The sequence below is a fragment of the Carcharhinus amblyrhynchos genome, chromosome 21, assembly GCF_965287045.1.
Source record: "Carcharhinus amblyrhynchos chromosome 21, sCarAmb.v2.hapA, whole genome shotgun sequence".
Classification (NCBI taxonomy): domain Eukaryota; kingdom Metazoa; phylum Chordata; class Chondrichthyes; order Carcharhiniformes; family Carcharhinidae; genus Carcharhinus; species Carcharhinus amblyrhynchos.
In genome coordinates this window covers 32,085,384-32,102,707 of record NC_137344.1, presented here as the reverse complement: position 1 = coordinate 32,102,707, position 17,324 = coordinate 32,085,384, and the positions used below count along the sequence as shown (strand labels likewise).

At 45.9% G+C, this 17,324-nt stretch overlaps 1 protein-coding gene across 8 annotated transcripts in view; it reads left to right on the top strand.

Annotated features, from left to right (window-relative positions):
* Window positions 1–17,324, top strand: part of rsad1 (radical S-adenosyl methionine domain containing 1) — a 49,759-nt gene that overhangs the window by 18,845 nt on the left and 13,590 nt on the right. For 3 of the 8 annotated variants that reach the window (XR_013889123.1, XM_080208935.1, XM_080208934.1), the window contains exons 1-5: window positions 8,983–9,344; window positions 10,265–10,398; window positions 11,521–11,725; window positions 13,011–13,376; window positions 15,951–16,014. Coding sequence is in view for 7 of the 8 variants with exons in the window: in XM_080208935.1 (XP_080065061.1) it covers window positions 9,159–9,344; window positions 10,265–10,398; window positions 11,521–11,725; window positions 13,011–13,376; window positions 15,951–16,014 (955 nt within the window). In the remaining variant the exon portion in view is untranslated. Of the gene's footprint in view, window positions 1–5,371; window positions 5,534–8,970; window positions 9,345–10,264; window positions 10,399–11,520; window positions 11,726–13,010; window positions 13,377–15,950; window positions 16,015–17,324 lie in introns of those variants that run through there. The other 5 variants (XM_080208940.1, XM_080208939.1, XM_080208938.1 and 2 more) reach the window with 5 other exon arrangements.

Genomic DNA, 17,324 nt, shown 5'->3' with positions numbered 1-17,324 from the left:
TGATTTGGATGCTATCTACAGAATGTTGAATCCGCATTGAAGATGAGGATTTTTAAGATGAACATCCAGGTATCATTGGAGAATTTTAATACAGAATTTAAAGTTCTTTGGTGGATCCTTTTACTTGGTGACATATCACAATTTGGCATTTCCTCTTGGTTCAGGTATTTCAGAGGATTGGGCGAAGTGGGATGGGGTGGGCGAAAGGTGTGATGAGAGGGTAGTTGGACCTTGGCAAGGTGCTCTTTCAGAGAGTTGATGCAGATTCAATGGGCCAAATGGCCTCCTTCTACACTGTAGAGATTCTATTTCATCTCCATGAGAGATTCAAACCACATCAGGGATCCTGTTCCCCAGCACCAGGTTTAGAAATGCTAGTTGGACTGAGAATGTGCAGGTCAAGGAAATTCTCCTGAACAGATTTCAGAAATTCCACCCCCTCGCCCACCCCCCACCCCCCACCCTTCGACTTACCCTTCACTCTAACATTACCCCAATCAATATCTGGACAAGTTCCCGGTATCAGCACTCTATAGTTCTTGCAAACCTCTGCAATTTCCCTGACAATTTGTTTTTCTATCTCTGTCAGTTTGTCTCTCAGTAAGAAGTCTGACAACACCAGGTTAAGTCCAACCGATTTATTTGATAGCAAACTCACAAGCTTTCGAGGTTTCCCTCTTCGTCGGGTGGATGGAGAGTTCTGGCCTCAGACAGAACATATGTCTCTCCCCATCTCTCACACGCTCACTTTCACTCACTCACTTTCTCTCTCTCACTATTTAGAGATCTACAGAATACCCAAAATAGTGTACTCGCATCTTCCTTACTTCTCAACTCTAACCAAATGGATCCTGTCCTTGCCCCCTCAAGGGCACCCTCTCTTTCTAACACTATGGATGCGTATCTTACCGGTCGTTCACACCATGTTCTGCTGCAGCGGGATGGAAAATCCTGTCCGTGTGAACAGTGATAACATTCCAGCCTGTGTCTTCCCTAGTCAAGGCCGTTAACACTGCCCAACTCATCTACCTGTTATGGAAATACTCATTCTTTTGCTACCTCTGGACTTCATCCCCGTGTTCTCCTGGGCAGTTTCTCATCTTGCACACTCTGTATCTAAAGCTCAGCCCTCTGTAACCTTCTCATCTTATTTTTAAATACCTCCATGCCCCTCCTCACCAACTGTTGACAGCCTTGTCCTCAGCTGCTTTGGCCTATGCTCTGGACTTCCTTCCCTAAATCTCTCAGCCTCTCCAGTGCTGTCTCCTTCTTTCAGATTCTTCTGCTTTGGTAGCATGTACATGGGAACACTGCCACCTTCAGGTTCCCCTTCGCAGACCATCCTGACGTGGAACTGTTTCATTGCTCATTCATGGTCACTGTGATAAGATCCTGGAACTCCCTCTCTTACAACACTGAGGGTGTATCCATATCACAGGGACTGCAGCAGTTCAAAAAGATGGCTCACCACCACCTTCTCAAGGACAATTAGGAAAGGCCAATAAATCTCAGAATCCCTACAATGCAGAAGGAGGCCATTTGACCCTTCAAGCCTGCATTGACAACAATCCCACCCAATCCCTATCCCCTTAACACCATGTATTTACCCTAATAGTTCCCCTAACACTAAGGGGCAATTTAACATGGCCAATTCACCTAATCCACACATCTTTGGAGGAAACCAGAGCACCCAGAGGAAACCCATGCAAACATGGGGAGAATATGCAAACTCCACACAGACCTGAGGCCATAATTGAGCCTGGGTCTGCGCCGCTGTGAGAAGGCAGTGCTAACCACAGTGCCACCGTGCTGCTTGTGATGTCCACGCTGGCCTAACCAGTGATGCCCTCATTCCGTAAATGAAAGAATAAAACAAAAGCTTCCAGGATTTCGTAATGAACATTGTTACACTTCCAGTTCCTGCTTTCGCTGTCATTAATGGTAACCTCTGGCATCAGGAGTGTGATGATTCAAATCACAAAATCGCAAAGAAAATATGTAACCTTCAGCCACCAGGAAGATGTCACTCAGTTACTCAGAATGACTACTCGGTGCTATTCAGTGCCTTAATATTGTGCAGAGAAAGACAAGGGCCATTAATGAGATCATTGCTGAACTGAGACAACTCTATCTACATGTCTTTACCCAATATCCCTCCGTAGCTTTGGTTAACAAAAACCCATCAATTCCCGAATTAAATTGAACAATTGATTTGGCATTAATTGCTATTCTATTCTTCTACAAAACTCTTCCCAAGTTCCCTTGTGAAATGTTCAGTTTTAATTTTTGATTGTGGCCATAGCCCAAGGCTCCCCAACCAATCAGAATGGTCTTCTCTATCTATCTTAACTGTTCAAAAGTTTTAAAGTTTATTTATTAGTGTCATAAGTAGGCTTACATTAACACTGTAATGAAGTTACTTTGAAAATCCCCTAGTCGCCAACTCTAGTGCCTGTTTGGGCACACTGAGGGAGAACTTAGCACAGCCAATGCACCTATCCAGCATGTCTCTTGGACTGTGGGAGGAAACCAGAGCACCCGGAGGAGACCCACACAGACAGGGGGAGAACAGCAGACTAGTGTTGTATTCGGGGAATTTAAATGTTTAATTAGAAAGGTGGTTTGGTCAGAGTTTTCAAAGATTTTAAGGAAGGGTGGCACAGGTGGTAAGCACTGCTGCCTTACAACGTCAGGAACCCGGGTTCAATTCCCGGCTTGGGTCACTTTCTGTGCGGAGTTTGCATGCTCTTCCCATGTATGCGTGGGTTTCGTCTGGGTGCTCAGGTTTCCTCCCACAGTCTGAAAGATGTGCTGGTTAGGTGCATTGACCCAAACAGGTACCAGAATGTGGAAACTATGGAAATTTCACAGTAACTTCAGTGCAACTTATTTGCAACTAATAAATAAACTTTAACTTTACTTCGTGTAACTCAAAAGACAAAGCGCCATGGATGCTGTACATCTGAAATAAATTTCAGGAAAAGTTGGGAATGTCCAGCAGGTTGGGCAGCTTCAGTGGTGAGAGAAACAGTATTGATGTTTCAGACTGGCAGTCTTTCAGAATTGGAAGGAAAATTAGAAATGCGATAGGTTTTAAACAAATGACTTGGGGGAGAGTTAGATAAAAAAAAAAGGGGAAATCTGTATTGTAAAGCAGGAGAGATGGCTGGTTGTGCAAGGCCAAATAGAGTGGCAGGAAGTTTAAAATCAAAACCCGGAAAGATAAGGAAACAAAGTAGGGGCAGAAATTATGGTCCAAAATTGTTAAATTCCCAGTGTTGAGTCCAAAAGAACAAGACAGAATGCCCACTTTCAGTTTATTGGGACATTGAACCAGTTGTAGTGATGAACGCAAAGTCTTCAAGTCCTCACTCCTCAACTGGCCCTCAACATCCTGGAACCCCACTCCCCCCCAACCTAGTTTGTTTCTTTAAATTAAAGCTGCAGATCAATTTTTTAAAAATTAAATCACTTCACATAATGACAGGTGATTCTGTTTTGAATACTGAATAGTGCTTTCCCAATTGAGAAAGTACTCTAATGCATCTTGAAATCTCAACATTTATACAGTGAGGATTAATGCAATGGTCAATCTACCTTTGCAAGACGGAGTCTTGTAATCAATCAGCGATATTATAGATTTATCTATTAAAACATAGAAACATATAAACTAGAAGCAGGAGTAGGCCATTTGGCCCTTCGAGTCTGCTCCACTATTCATTTTGATCATGGCTGATCTTCAAATTCAATATCCTGATCTCTCCCTTCCCCCATATCCCTTGATCCTTTTAGCCCTTAGAACTATATCTAATTTCTTCTTGAAATCACACGATATTTTGACCTCAACTAGGTCCTGTGGTAGTGAATTCCATACAATCACTACTCTCTGGGTGAAGAAATTTCTCCTCACCTCAGTCCCAAAAGGTTTACCCCTTATCCTCAAACTATGATCCCTAGTTCAGGAGTCCCCCACCATTGGGGCGACACGGTAGCACAGTGGTTAGCACTGCTGCTTCACAGCTCCAGAGACCAGGCTTGGGTCACTGTCTGTGTGGACTTTGCACATTTTCCTTGTGTCTGTGTGGGTTTCCTCCGGGTGCCCCGGTTTCCTTCCACAGTCCAAAATGTGTACGTTAGGTGATTGGCCATGCTAAAATTGTCCCTTAATGCCCTGCGATGCTTAGGCTAGAGGGATTTGTGCGTAAAATATGTAGGGATATAGGGGTAGGGCCTGGGTGGGATTGTGGTCAGTGCAGACTCGATGGGCCAAATAGCCTCATTATGTACTGTACAGTTTCTATGATTTCTATGATATTGGGGTAGGGACATCAAGGTGGTGGGGGTGCAGGCTCCCACTGCCACTCTGCACTGGGCTTCAGTGACAGAGGGAGGGTGGACAGTGACTGGGGCTGGCCATTGAAGTGGAAGGGGAGGGATTGGCCTGCTGGAGGATTCGGGGCTGTGGGGGGAAGGGGGAGCATTAGGACTGCTGGGAGTTTCTGGGGGGGAATCAAGAGAATGAGGCTGCGTAGGAGTGGGGGGAGGGGATGGGCGGTGAGAGCGGCGCATTGGGGTGAGTTGCTAGGGGTTGGGGTTGGGGTCTGGGCCCAGGCACGTCTGGGAGGCCAGCGATTGGGCCATGGTGGGGGGTCAGAGGAGCAGCGTTTCTGGGTCGCGGGGCTGGCCTGTGTTTGAGCTGGTCAGCAATCGGGAAGCTGGCAGTGCGGGGCCACTGTGCATGCATTGATCTCTGCTATGACAGATTGGTGCATGCACTGTGGCCTGCTCAGCGTTATGCTGTCACCCTCTCCGGCGGGAAAGGCCCCACCTACAGATTTGCATAGTGAATCTCGCTTGTGCACTCTGCAGTGCTCAGATGTGGGCGATTCATTCTGACAATCCAGTTTAAAAAAAGAACTCACAAGGTTACTCGAGTTTTTATCCAAGTTTGGCACTTAGAATATTTTTTTGGGAGAATCCCGGCCACAATGTGAACAGTTGGGATCCCAGCATAGATCCCGGCTGGAAGAAATGATTCCAAAGCCCATCAAGGAAAGATTCCAGCAGAAAATAACTTATTTTTGGTTCCTCACATGTAACAGGGGTTCCCTTTGGTTCAAGTTTCCTGTGAGATGGCCCCACACCTATTTGTGTTGGGGGGCCTGTCTCCTTTGCAGGATCTCCATTTAAATTCCCCATGCCCACAATGGAATTGGCAAGAGCAGGTTGTACTGCGTGAGGGGCAGCTTACCTGTACCCTTATCCTGCAAAATTACTGAAAACAGGAATGGGAATCACAGATAAAAATAAAATGGAGTTCAGATGAAGGGACATCCTGACTCGAAACATTGGCTCTATCTTCTCCCTACAGATGCTGTCAGACCTGCTGAGATTTTCCAACATCTTCTGTTTTTGTGATGGGAATCGCAGAACTGGCTCCTAGCCACCATTTTGAAATTGTTTCCGAGAGGGCTCGACTTGAGAATCTGGGCTGTTATCTCTGTGCCTCTCTTCATGCTGCCTAACCTGCTAGGTATTTCCTGCATTTTCTGTTTTCTTTTATGATTCTATTTTGTTCTCTCTCTCTTTGTCATTTAATCCCAGAAGTCCAGGGGTCACTCTGGTAAATCCAGGCTGCACTCCTCCACAGGCTACCCATGGGTCCACTATGCATCAGGGATCTTTGACAATGGTGATCTTGTCCCTGGTACTACAGCTATGTGATATGTGAAGGAAATGTGGAGCGTGGCTATTTCTGTTCTCTGTCTTCTGTAGAGAACTGCCTACAGGTGACTCTCCCTCAGTCTACTCCTCCCGCTCCTTGGTAATGCGCTGCACACCCAGTGATTCCTGTGTGGTATCTGCGTTGGTGGTTGGTGTGGGGTAAGGCTGTTGCTGGTTCTGTGCAGTCTTCGAGGAGGCCAGCAATGACCTTGTTGGCTCCCTTTACGAGCCCCAGGCTGTAGGCCCTGCAGGAGAGAAAAGGAAAAGAAGGTGTTGATGAGAACTCACCAGCTCAGCAGGTCTGTCAGCGCAACCAAGGCCAAAGAGGAGAGCGGTCAGAGAGGCACAGTGAGCATTGGTCAGGAATCTTTTCCATTCCCTTTGCATGAAAATAGAGCTAGCAAATTACTCTCAAACAAAAACAGAAAACGTTGGAAAATCTCAGCAGGTTCGACAGTGTCCGTGGAGAGAGAATAGAGCCAACATTCTGAGTCTGGATGATCTTTCATCAGAGCAAATTCTTCTTGGCTCCCAACCTTGCCGTTGCTGATATCCTGCCACGTGGCACCCACGCGTTGTCCTGTACATCTCCAGTGCTGTGAGATGGTGCAAGTCCAGCACTCCAATCTGCATCATCCCTCAGGAATTGTGAGCTCTCTTCTGCAGTGTGAGGGTGGGTGGGTAGCGATAATGTTTGAGTAGGCTGCCCTCCCTGAACTCACACTATAAGACAGTGACTGAGCTGTTTCACTCAGAAGTGGCCCTTTCTCATTCTGTCCCCACGTGTGGATGGAGCTGACAGTGCAGTGTTAGGAAGCATTAAGGGCTCACGATCTCTGAGCTTGTGTTAGAGCTGCTGAATACAGAGTTCGCTGTCACCTCACTGGGTCATTGAATTTCCTGTGGTACTAGGCCCACATCATCCTGGTCATGCCATGGCTGCTCATTTCTCCAATGCCACTTTGACCCGGATCCTTCTGGTTGCCTGGGCTGTGGAGTTTCTTCTGCCAGAGGCTGGGAAGATACTTTCCCATTTCTCAGTGACAGCTCAATCAGATCCCTGAGAGGGGCACCTGAAAATCTTGGGGTCACTTGTGGTTATTTGCCCCGCTTGTCCTGACCCTACTCTCTCCCTGTGCAGCCAGGCCTCAGGCCCAGCTACGACTGATCTCTCCTCTGAGTGTTGTGGATAAGGCATCAATCTTGGCCCCGAGTCAATTAGGTACTTTCTACTTAAAGAACACATTGCATCACTGACATATCACAGGGTCGATGCTCGGAACTGATCTGTTACAGTCTCTTCAGCTGCAGTTACATAGTGAAGGAGTGTTAGAGAGTCACTGGGATTGAAAGCTCAGGCCCGATGGTCACATCTTACCAATGAGAGTAAGAGTTTCCCCTGAATGGTGAGTTCAGGCTCGTTGAACCATGCAAAGGAGGCAGGTTCATTGTTACAGATCAGTCTTTGCCTCAGTACCTCAATCTCATACCAAGCGCAGGAACCATAAGAGGAGGAGTAGGCCATTCAGCCCCTCAAGCTTGTTCTATCATCAGTTATATCGTGGGTATCTCTGCATTTTCCCTGCATTTCCAAACAGACTGCTGAACTTAATTGTGACCTTTTGCTCAAGTGAGAGTGACAGGAAAAATGTGTTCAGTGAAATGGTGACTGGGACAAGCTTTCAGTTCCTGATTTTAGTGATTCAATTTAAATTGTGGTGAGATTTGAATCATGAACCCGTGACATTTTGTCACTGCTTCTCCCCCAGGCGAGGGCCCTAGTCATGTGAATTTGTAAAAAGCAAATCCTATTTGCCTTATCTAATTGAATTTTTTGATGAAGTAACCAAGAAAGTCGATGGAAGGAATGCAGTAGATATTGTCTATATGGTTTTTAATTAGGCTTGATTTGATTTATTATTATCACATGTATTAGTATACAGTGAAAAGTATTATTTTTCGTGCGCAATGCAGACAAAGCATACCAATCATACAGAAGGAAATGAGAGAGTGCAGAATGTAGTGTTACAGTCATAGCTAAAGTATAGAGAAAGATCAACTTAATGCAAGGTAGGTCCATTTAGAAGTCTGATGGCAGCAGGGAAGAAGCTGTTCTTGAGTCGGTTAATATGTAACCCCAGACTTTTGTATCTTTTTCCCAAAGGAAGATGGTGGAAGAGAGAAATGTCTGGGGTACATGAGGGTCCTTAATTATGCTGGCTGCTTTGCCGAGGCAGCGGGAAGTATAGACAGAGTCAATGGATGGGAGGCTGGTTTGTGTGATGGATTGGGCTACATTCACAACGTTTGTAGTTTCTTGCGGTCTTGGGCAGAGCAGGAGCCATACCAAGCTGTGATACAACCAGAAAGAATGCTTTCTATGGTGCGCCTATAAAGGTTGGTGAGAGTCGTAGCTGACATACCAAATTTCCTTAGTCTTCTGAGAAAATAGAGGTGTTGGTGGGCTTTCTTAACTATAGTGTTGGCATGGGGGGACCAGGACAGGTGATCTGGACACCTAAAAACCTGAAGCCAATAAAGATTGGTGAACAAAATTGAGGCTTTATGGAGTAGGAAGGTCAGTGTCAGCTTGGATAACAATTTAAGAATAGAAAACAGTAAGTTGTGTAAAAGGTTGTTTTTCAGACTGAAGGAAGGCAGACAGTGCTGTTCACCCAGGGTCAGTGCTAGGACTACTACCTTTTCAATATTATGTGTAAATAACTTGGATATTAGAATATGATTTAAAATTTCAAAAGTTGCCAATATTATCCAGCTTAGAAGTGCGGCAAACAGTGAGGATAAAACCATGGATACACTAAAAGAATGGCCAAATGGGATTTAATAAAGAAATGAGCACTTGGAATGCCATAGCATACACAGCTGGGATAGTGAGATTAACCTGGGTGAAATATATTAAAGGCAATGTTATAGAGACTGAACTGCAGCAGAGTGGAATTAAACTGGGTGGGATATGAAGGAGTATGGGATGTGCAGAGGAAAATCAGAATGGATTAGGTTATTGAAGGATATGAACAGAAAATGGGATGGTAGGTGAACTATTAAAGAGAATGGGAGATGTGTGACTTCACATGGTGAGTGCCCCAAGGAAAGTACAGCTTGTTATGCTGCTCCAGGGCAGTAGATGGTGGTGTAGGGGGAGACTCAGCTTGTTTGCTCATTGCTTGACCCCTCTCTGTGGACTACAGTCTCTTCAGCTGTGGTTAGACAGTGTGGGAGAGTTAGTGAGTTTTTTATTGAGTGTAGGGGTGAGAACTGTTTTGGTACATTGACCCGAACAGGTGCCGGGCTGTGGCGACTAGGGGAATTTCACAGTAAATTTATTGCAATGTTAATGTAAGCCTTACTTGTGATTAATAAATAAACTTTACTTTAGAGTGAGCAGAGAGTGATTGCAGTTTAATGGGACAGATATGCTGTCTCCTGGCACAGCTGCTGTCCTGTTCCAGCGATGGCAACGGGCTGTGAGCTGTTTGGTGTGTCCGACACTGGCCAGGGGGATAGGTCAGGGGTCAGGCTGGGGGACAGTTGGTGAGCGGACACCTGGCTGGACAGACCTGGATGAGGCTCCTTTACATCAAGCTGCATTATACGTCCATGTGAGTAATGAGAGAGAGCGCGGGACCCTGATACACTCAACACTTATCCCACCTAATCCCATTTTCCTGCTCTTGGTCTGTGGCTCGCAGCATATCCAAGTGAGTTTTAAACGTTCTGAGGGTTTCTGTCTCCATCAATCTTTCCTCATCAGCACCAGACACTGGATATAAACAGCAGGAGGAGCTGCTGTTGGATGTGGCTGGGCTCCCTGAACTCTGTCTGCAGCATCTCATGCCTCTTTATATCCATGTTATTGGTAATGATATGGAGCTCAGCTTCTGACCCCGTGCCACTCCTCCCCAAAATGTCCTGCAGCCAATCAGTGACATCCTCAGCTCTTACACCAGGGAGACAATGTATCACCTTGTCCTCTCTGTCTCCCCTCTACTGCCATCCCGTGCCCTCTGTCCTGTCCCATCCTCTCTGCCTGCCTGTCCCCTGCCTTCTCTGTCCTGTGCCCTCTCTACCCCTGGCCTGTGCCCTCTCTGCCCCAGTCCTGTCAACTCTCTGCCCCCATCCCATGCCCTCTGCCTGCGCGTTCCACCTTTTCGTTTGCTCTATACATCCTGTAACTGCACACTTGCACTATTTGCAGCAGGATGCAGTTAATGGTTAATAGGGCTGACTTTTATAGCCCCTGCTCCCTAACCCAGGGGCACTGTGATCATTGGAAACAATTGTTGTTACTCTGGCTTTGACCAGGCAGCTGGACCAGGATGCAGGACCTGTCTGGTCTCAGTGAACCAGGCACCTCACACTCTTCTCCATTTACTCAGTGAGCTGCTGGGGGAATCCAGTTCTTTGCATGGCTGAATGAGGAGTGGGAGGCTGAGCTCTGCCTGTCTTCTCTGGTGCGACCGGCCCGTGCCACAGACACAGAGGAAGTGATTTCATATAGAATTTGTGTTTTGTCTTTCAGTGGCCGTACTGTGAGAGGAGGTGTACGTACTGTAACTTTAACAAGTATATCTCCCCCAGTGTCGATCATGATGCCATGAGGGATGGCCTGGTTCGAGAAACTGAAACATTGCTCAGTTACAGCCAAGTGAAGGAGTAAGTTGTATGTGGGGACAGGACTAGTGGGTCGTGGGGGTGAGACAAGGGAGAAGTCTACACTGCCAGGCTGACGGAGTGATGGAGAAGTTTCTAGAATACAGGGAGCACAGATTGGGTGCAAGTTGATGAATATGGGATTGAGTCATCCTGCCTCAGGTGGTTGCACTCACATCAGAGTGAGGAGATTGTGTTCAAACAGGTTTTGCTGCACTTCTCACTGTCCCATCAACACTGCTCAGCCAGGTACAACACTGCCTCTATACAGTCCTATAACACTCCCAGGACAGGTACAGCATTGGGTTAGATACAGAGTAAAACTTCCTCTACACTACCCAATCAAACACTCCCAAGGCAGATACAACAGTGGGTTAGATACAGAGTAAAGCTCCCTCTACACTCTTGTAACAAATATTCTCAGGACAGGTACAGCACGTGGTTAGATACAGAGTAAAATTGCCTCTACATTGTCCCCATCAACCACTTCTAGGATAGGTACAGAATGGGGTAAGATGCAGAGTAAAATTCCTTCTACACTGTCCCATCAAGCACTCCCAGAACAGATACAGCACAGGGTTAGATACAGAGTAAAGCTCCCAGGACAGATATAGCACAATGTTAGATACAGAGTAAAGCTCCCTCTACACTATCTTATCAAACACTCCCAGAACAGGTACAGAATGGGGTTAGATACAGAGTAAAGCTTCCTTTATGGTATCTTGTTTAATATCAGACCATTTATGACCCTTCCATTGTCAGAATATTTATTACTTCTTGGTGAGATGCTTACTGTCTGTGTTTATTATCAGTGCTATTAGTGCCCTCTTGAGTATCTTGAGACATGCTCCCCTGGCATTCTTCCCCCACCCCCCATCCCAACCACTACTGATCATCATGGGGGGTCCCACTTGATTGGTTGCTTCCAATATTGTGTCAGCATTCTCTACTGGATTGTTTGACTTCTGCTTGGGTCTCGCTGCGAGTGCTTAGGTGGGTGAGGGATTGAACCATGATGGAGTGAGAAGGATATTTGAAACAAATTAGCCAGTTGGGACACAGTACAATGACTGTACCCTGTTCCCCCCTTGTGCCGCTGTTTTGCTCATTGTGATTTATTTTCAGGATCACCTCAGTCTTTATCGGTGGAGGGACACCAAGCCTGGCCCGACCATCCACCATTGCCAGCATCTTGGAGACCGTTGCCAGGATGACCCACGTACCTCACAACATGGAGGTCAGCATGGAGGCCAACCCCACATCAGCTGCGGCTTCCAGGCTGGCTGAGTTCAAGGCAGCTGGGGTAACACGACTGTCCCTTGGGGTCCAGGTGAGGTTGGGCCACGTAGTGAAAGACAGGGACAGGAGGGATCGCTGTGCTTTTCTCTCATTTAGTCCTGTAGGCGCTGAATCTTGTCTATGTTAAAATTGCCTGCAACTGTCCATTCAAGCTGAATAACGTTTAATTAATGAGACAGTAACAGACTTCAGGAGGACAGACTAGCAAAATAAATACATTGCAATTTTATCCAAAGAAGTGATACATTTTGTTCATTTTAAAATATGGGCTAGTTGGCCTTCTCGTTATTGGAGCCTCTGATTATAAATACAGGAAATTTATGCAACACCTCGGTTATATGTGAATTGAAATATTGTCTTCAGTTCTGGGCCTTACGCTATAGGAAGGATGTCAAAGCATTGGAGAGTGCGCAAAGGAGATTGACTACAATAGTTCTGTGGGCAATAGGAATTCAGTTACATAGAAAAGCTAGAGTGCTGGGATTATTCGCATTAGAGCCAAGGAGGGTAAAAGGAGCTAGACGTATTCAAAATCATTAAGGCTCTTACAGAGTAAATAAAGAGCAATTGTTTCTAATGACGGAGATGTTGGTAAACAGGGGACACAGATTTAAAGTGATTGACCCTCAATGATAGTTCCCTACAGTGCAGAAGAAGGCCATTCGCCTCATTGAGCCTGCACTGACAATAATCCCACCAAGGCCCCATCCCTGGAACCCCATGTAGTTACCCTGCTAATATTAAAGGGCAATTTTAGCATTGCCAGTCAACCTAACTCGCACATGGGGGAAACCAGAACACTCTGAGGAAACCCACACAGATAGTGACCCGAGATTGGAATTGAACCCAGATCCCTGGTGCTGTGAGGCAGCAGTGCTAACCACTATGCCACCCAAGTCCTGGAGTAAGTAAAAGTAAATGTTAAAAATGACTCTAACCTGACTGTCAGAGGATTCCCTGATTTACAGCAGGATCTGATCATGGGAACTCAAGTCTGACATTAGCAGGAGCATGCAAAACTTTAAACTGGCACTCATTGTAATAATGCTTCTGTAAATGTGGCTTCTTTATGAATCTTTTCCTCTCTTCTGCCCCAGCCTGATCTTGGTAGCGTATGTGTGCAGCGTCAGTCACATTCCACTGTGGAAGACGAGGAGTCCGTGCTCATCAAGAGCTGGACAGCAGTTCACTCATTCAGGACTTTTAATGCAGCAGGAAGACTCAGGTTGGGTTTGAAGTTAGGTGATTATGTAACTCCCTACCCAGCCACTACCAACCTCTCTAATTGTGCATGTTGTTCTTCTATTTAACCATAGGCTTTATGTGACCGTGACCTGAGGATTCTGGGAAGAGACCACACGGCCCGAGAAGCCCTTTGGAGCCTGGAGGAAGCCAAGAAACTCTTTCCCGGTCATACGTCTGTTGACATCATATTCGGGCGCCCAGGGCAAAATGTGGAATCGTGGGAGGAGGAGCTGGAGCAGCTAATAGCTGTGTGTGACCATCACGTGTCACTGTATCAGCTGACACTGGAGAGGGGTACAGCTCTTTACAAGCAGGTCCAGGAGAAGGTTCTGAGTGTGCCTGAGGAAGAATCAGTGGCACAGATGTACCACACAGCAAGGAGCATTCTGAGGAAGGCAGGATTCCTTCAATATGAAGTGTCAAACTTTGCTAAGAATGTAAGCGATGGCAGATGTTAGCAAAATTTGGGTGGAGCAGTGTGCTTAATGATCACTGTTCAGCTGTGAGAGCTGTGTTTATATCCAGGGTGGAGTTGTATGTTTAAAAGAGCCTGTTTGGGCAACCTGAAATTGGTTCTTATTGGCTGTGAGGGGCCAACATACTTTGGGACAACTAAATGGGGAATATCATGGGCTGTTGTTCAGATACAAATTAAAGGAGCTGCTTTACGCACCAGCTGCGGGATTATTATCCCGTGGGGCTGAGGCAGATCGTTGGGACAGAGTAGAGGACTCTATCTAACCTGTGTTGTACTTGAAGATTCATTTGGAACAGGAAGTAGATGATGGAGCATTTGTTTAATGAAGGTTGTGGTTGGGAAAGGTGTTAAACACTCAATGACAAAGCTCTGGAAGATGGCGTGAACGTAGGTTGAGCTTGGCAACTCTAGGTATTGTTGGGTATGTGGTGAAGATCTTGATTCATTCATTCATGGGACATGGGTGTTGCTGGCTGGCCAGCATTTATTGCCCACCCCTATTTGCTCTTGAACTGAGTGGCTTGCTAGGCCATTTCAGAGGGCAATTGAGAGTCATTGCTGTGGCTCTGGAGTCACATGTAGGCCAGACCAGATAAGGATGGAGATTTCCTTCCCTAAAATACAATAGTGAACTAGATGGCTTTTTCTGACAATTGACAATGGTTTCACGGTCAGCATTAGATTCTTAATTCTAGACTTTTAAAATTAAATTCAAATTCCACCATCTGTCATGGTGAGATTCGAGCTTGGGTCCCCAGGACATTAGCTGAGTTTCTGGATTAATAGTCTAGCGATAATACCACTAGGCCATCACCTCTTCTGTAATGAGAAAAATCAAATGGGAAGAATCGAGAAAGCTTTGAAAGGGGGAGAGACTGCTCCTGTGCCATCAACCAGTATCCTCACCACAGCTCCTCACTCTCCCTCCACCATGGCTCAGTGAGACAATTTATTACCTGGTCAGCACTGAGCCCCTCAAACCAGGAAAATAGCAGTGGTGTCTGCTGGATTAACTGATTTCTGTTTGGAGTGTGATAAGTTCAGGGAGTGTGATCACTGTCTTCAGCAAACCTGAGCTAATGCAAGAACACGAATAGTCAAGGTCCTGCTACCCTGTGACTCCAACCAAACTGTGCATGCTGAACGTACCCTGTATTACCTCATATGTGCTGCAAAGGTGGGTGAGGCAGTACAGCAGCCCACATGCATAGATACTGTCTGTCATGGGAGACGCGGCACCTTCAGAAGAGGAAAATAGGAGATTAAGAACAAATGTAGGCCATTCAGCCCCTTTGCCATTCAATTAGATTGTAGTCTAAAGTTAGAGATCACAAATCTAAGGTAATTGGCAAGGAAATGGGGGTAAGATGAGATTTTTTTTCCGCAGCATGTCGGCATGATTTGGAAAACTGTCTGAGAGGGTGGCAGAAGCAGATTCAGTATTAACTTTTAAAAGGCAGTTGTGTATATGCAGACGGATCTTAATTGGAGAACAAATGGTCAGGATAAGCATGATGGGCCAAATAGCTTCCTCCTAGCTCTCGTTCTTTAAACAGTGCCCAGTGACTATGTCTAAGGGGAAATGATGATGTGGTGGTAATACCTCTGGACTAGTAATCCAGGGGCCCAGGCTAATGCTCTGGAGACATGGGTTCAAATCCCACCAGGGCAGCTGATGGACTAGTTTTGGTTAATAAAAATTAAAAGCTAGTCTCAGTAATGATGACGAAGAAACTATCATCAATTGTTGTTTTAAAAAAAAATCTTTGTTCACTAAATGTCCTTTAGGAAAGGAAATCTTTCATTCTTGCCTGGTACGGTCTACTTGTGACTCCAGACACCACAGCAATGTGGCTGACACTTAACTCCCCTCTGCAGTGGCCCAGCAAGCCACTCAGTTCAAACATAAATTGAAAATGCTGGAAAACCTCAACAGGTCTGGCAGCATCAGTGGGAAGAGAAAATAGGCTGCATGGTAGCACAGTGGTTAGTACCCGAGTTTTATTCATGGCTTGGGTCATTGTCTGTGTGGAGTTTGCACGTTCTCCCCGTGTCTGCGTGGGTTTCCTCCAGGTGCTCTGGATTCCTCCCACATTCTGAAAGACGTGCTGGTTAGGTGCATTGACCCAAGCAGACACCGGACTGTGGCGACTAAGGAAATTTCACAGTAACTTCATTGCAGTGTTAATGTAAGTCTTATTTGTGACTAATAAATAAACTTTAAGCTTATAGTTAATATTTCGAGTCCACGTGACCTTTGATCAGCGTACAGAATCTGCACTCAGTTTAGTTAGGGATGAGCAACAAGTACAACATCCATTTTCCATGAAAATAATTAACGATCTTACCTATTGAAAAATGGCATTCCAGAATGAATAGTCGAGTGTCTGCCCTTTGGGCTTTTGATCTGTTGTGTGACTGCACTCTCTCTGATATGTCTGTATGTGGTATCCTTTCAGTGAGCTATAGGATTCTGCCATAACCTTTCCCATGTGTTGTTATGCTGCTTACTGGTGGTCTGTTTATTTCCTAGGGAGCTGAGTGTAAACATAACCTGGGCTACTGGAGAGGAAGACAGTATCTCGGTGTGGGTCCAGGTCAGCTATTCACTATTACTACAATGTATATTACCTAGACTTGTGGGATCTGTGGTGGTTAACAGTGTGTTACGCATTGTCCTTCCCCCTCTAGTCCCAGCTTCAGCTCAAGCTGCTGGGATGTTTCTCCATGGCAGCTTGCTTTGAACAATGTCAGGTCAGGCCGTGGACAGACGTGGGGTGGAATTTTCCAGCCTCGCTCATCCTGAAACTGTAAAATCCCGCCTGAGGTCAACAGACCTTTCCATGGTCCACCTCTCTTGCTCACTCCAATTCCCATGGCGGATGGGACTCTCACCACAAACTAAGCCTCCATCAGCACTCAGGTGGAGAAATTGAGACTCGTCGCACTGGTATTCCAGGTACTGTGTGACTTTCTAAGTTCCCACAATGGCAGGCAGAACAGCACAGACACACTACCTAATGGGAATGCTGTGCCTTCCCTACTGAGTAAGGACAATCCAGACCTTGAAATCAGTCTTAGACTCTTTGCCTGCTTCCGATCACTAGTGAGCTACATCAGAAACCATCTCCATGGACCACAGGCAATAAAGAAGGCAAATTGCTTATTTTAGTGTGATGCAGGAGGAATATGGATGTTCTAGGTGACCTCACATTCAAGGACTCTCCATTGCTGGCTCACCCCATCCACATATTCCCTTCTCCCCCTTCCCACCTACACCAGGCTCCATCCTTGGAGGATGGAGCAGTACCTGGTAGACCTCACGATGAGCCTGTGCTGCTGGAGGGTGAGAGCTGCTTCATGGGGCACCAGTAAGAATAGAATCATGAGCAGAAAGTGGAGACCAGACAATATGGAATGTTTAAGAATCCATTTCTAATGAAGCCTTCCTATATTTTCATTCTGGTTGTTTTCTGATCTCGGGTCTACCAATCTAGGCGGACACTCCACTAGGCAGTACTGAGAGAGTGCTACACTGCTTTTCCAAGGAAACATTCCACTGAAACCTCTGCCCACTCAGGTTGATGTAAAAGATCATAGGTCATTATTTGAAGAGCCAGAGAAATTCTTTCCAACTGGGTCAAAATATATCCAATAAACAACAGCTAAAAGTGATACGGCAAAAGCAAAATACCACTGATGCTGGCTAGCTGAAATAAAAACAGAAAATGCTGGAAAAACTCAGCAGCTCTGGCAGCATCTGTGGAGAGAGAAAACAGAGTTTATGTTCTAAGTTCAGTTTAAGTCTTCAGAGCTAAAACCTGGTCACAATCCCATTTATGTTCTGATTCACTCTTGGTATGAGGGCATCGCTGGTAAGGCCAGTATTTGTTGCCCATCCCCAATT